Source organism: Austrofundulus limnaeus, unplaced genomic scaffold (assembly GCF_001266775.1).
Source record: "Austrofundulus limnaeus strain Quisiro unplaced genomic scaffold, Austrofundulus_limnaeus-1.0 Scaffold132, whole genome shotgun sequence".
Taxonomy (NCBI): domain Eukaryota; kingdom Metazoa; phylum Chordata; class Actinopteri; order Cyprinodontiformes; family Rivulidae; genus Austrofundulus; species Austrofundulus limnaeus.
In genome coordinates, this window is record NW_013952534.1 from 40072 (window position 1) to 41521 (window position 1450).

The 1450-nt window shown below is 33.4% G+C and overlaps 1 protein-coding gene across 2 annotated transcripts in view; it reads left to right on the top strand.

Annotated features, from left to right (window-relative positions):
• cmah (cytidine monophospho-N-acetylneuraminic acid hydroxylase) overlaps positions 1-1450 on the top strand; it is a 60956-nt gene that overhangs the window by 38838 nt on the left and 20668 nt on the right. For both annotated transcript variants that reach the window (XM_014015598.1, XM_014015597.1), the window contains exon 6: positions 442-522. In XM_014015598.1, coding sequence (XP_013871052.1) covers positions 442-522 — 81 coding nt within the window. The remainder of the gene's footprint in view (positions 1-441; positions 523-1450) is intronic.

Below are 1450 nucleotides of genomic sequence, written 5' to 3' on the forward strand. Positions count from 1 at the left end.
CACACACACACACACACACACACACACACACACACAAACGCACGTTTGTTCTTGAATGGGGACCTTCCATTGACTTCCGTTCATTTTTTTTAGACTTTATAGCCTAACCCTGACCATATACCCAAAAAATTAACCTCACAGGCGCCTACCTGACCCTAAAACTAACCTAAACCTTGGTCCTAAACCTAACCCCACACCTATAATTTGCATTTGGACCCGTGGGAACCTGGCATTGTTCCCCACGATTCACTTCAGTCCCCATGAGGATGCTTTTTATCATGCAGCTGTGACACTCAAAATCTGACATTTTCTGCCTTATTGTATTGATGAGTGCAATAGAAATGACCAATTTAAAGTCTAAATAAATTTAAACTGTTTTTGACCACAAATAATTTGCAAAAACACCTAAATGTTGATTGAATGGCTCTGTTTCTCTTCCAGTTATCCCACACTCAAAGTCTTGTCAGAGAGGAGGCCAGATGTCCCCATATATGTTGGTGACACATCCAGACCAGTCTTTTGGTTTGTGGTTATACAAAACTTCACTTATTACTACAACAAATCATATTATTTTATTTTATTTTTTTGCAAAAAGGCAGAGTGAATGCTGAGTGCTGAATGTCTCGTAGAAATTTGCTGATGAAGCTGAAACTGAAATGTTAACGCTAAAGATGCATAACACTAGCTAAAAGCTAAAGAGGCGTAACACTAGCTAAAAGAACAGAATGCAGGCTAAAGACAAAATGTGTAAAATACTAGCTAAAAACTAAAGAAATTTATGCACTAGCTAAAAGTAGTAAAACACCAGAAAAATATGAATGTAGCTAAAATAGCAAAAAAGCTAAAGAAAATCCCAAAGTAGTAAAATTATAGATTAAAACAGTATTAGGTTAGGTACAAGCTAAAAAGTTAAAAGTAAGAAAATGCTTGCTCAAATCTAAAGACCAGCTAAAAGTATTAAAATAGTAGGCTAGAAGCAAAAAGTAGAACCCCTAGTGGTAACACTTTATAATAACTACACCTTATTTAGCCATAATTAATCATTAATAAAGGGTTACTTAACCTTGAAAACATCATTAATTAAGGATGATTCAGACTTAAAAAGCTATGAAATAACACATTTATTAATGTTTTACCTATAAAGGGTAATTACTTCTAAAACCAACATACGCATTGTTTACTCATGCTTAATAACTCACGAGTTAACTATTCTGTATACTGTATATATATTTTTAAAAATGGTAGTTTTACACCTTTCTTTAAACTTCCTTATGTTTGGACCTTCCTGGACATCCACAGGATTACTTAACCTTGAAAACATCATTAATTAAGGATGTTTCAGACTTAATAAGCTATGAATTAACACATGTATTAATGTTTTACCTATAAAGGGTAATTACTTCTAAAACCAACATACTCATTGTTTACTCATGCTTAATAACTCATGAGT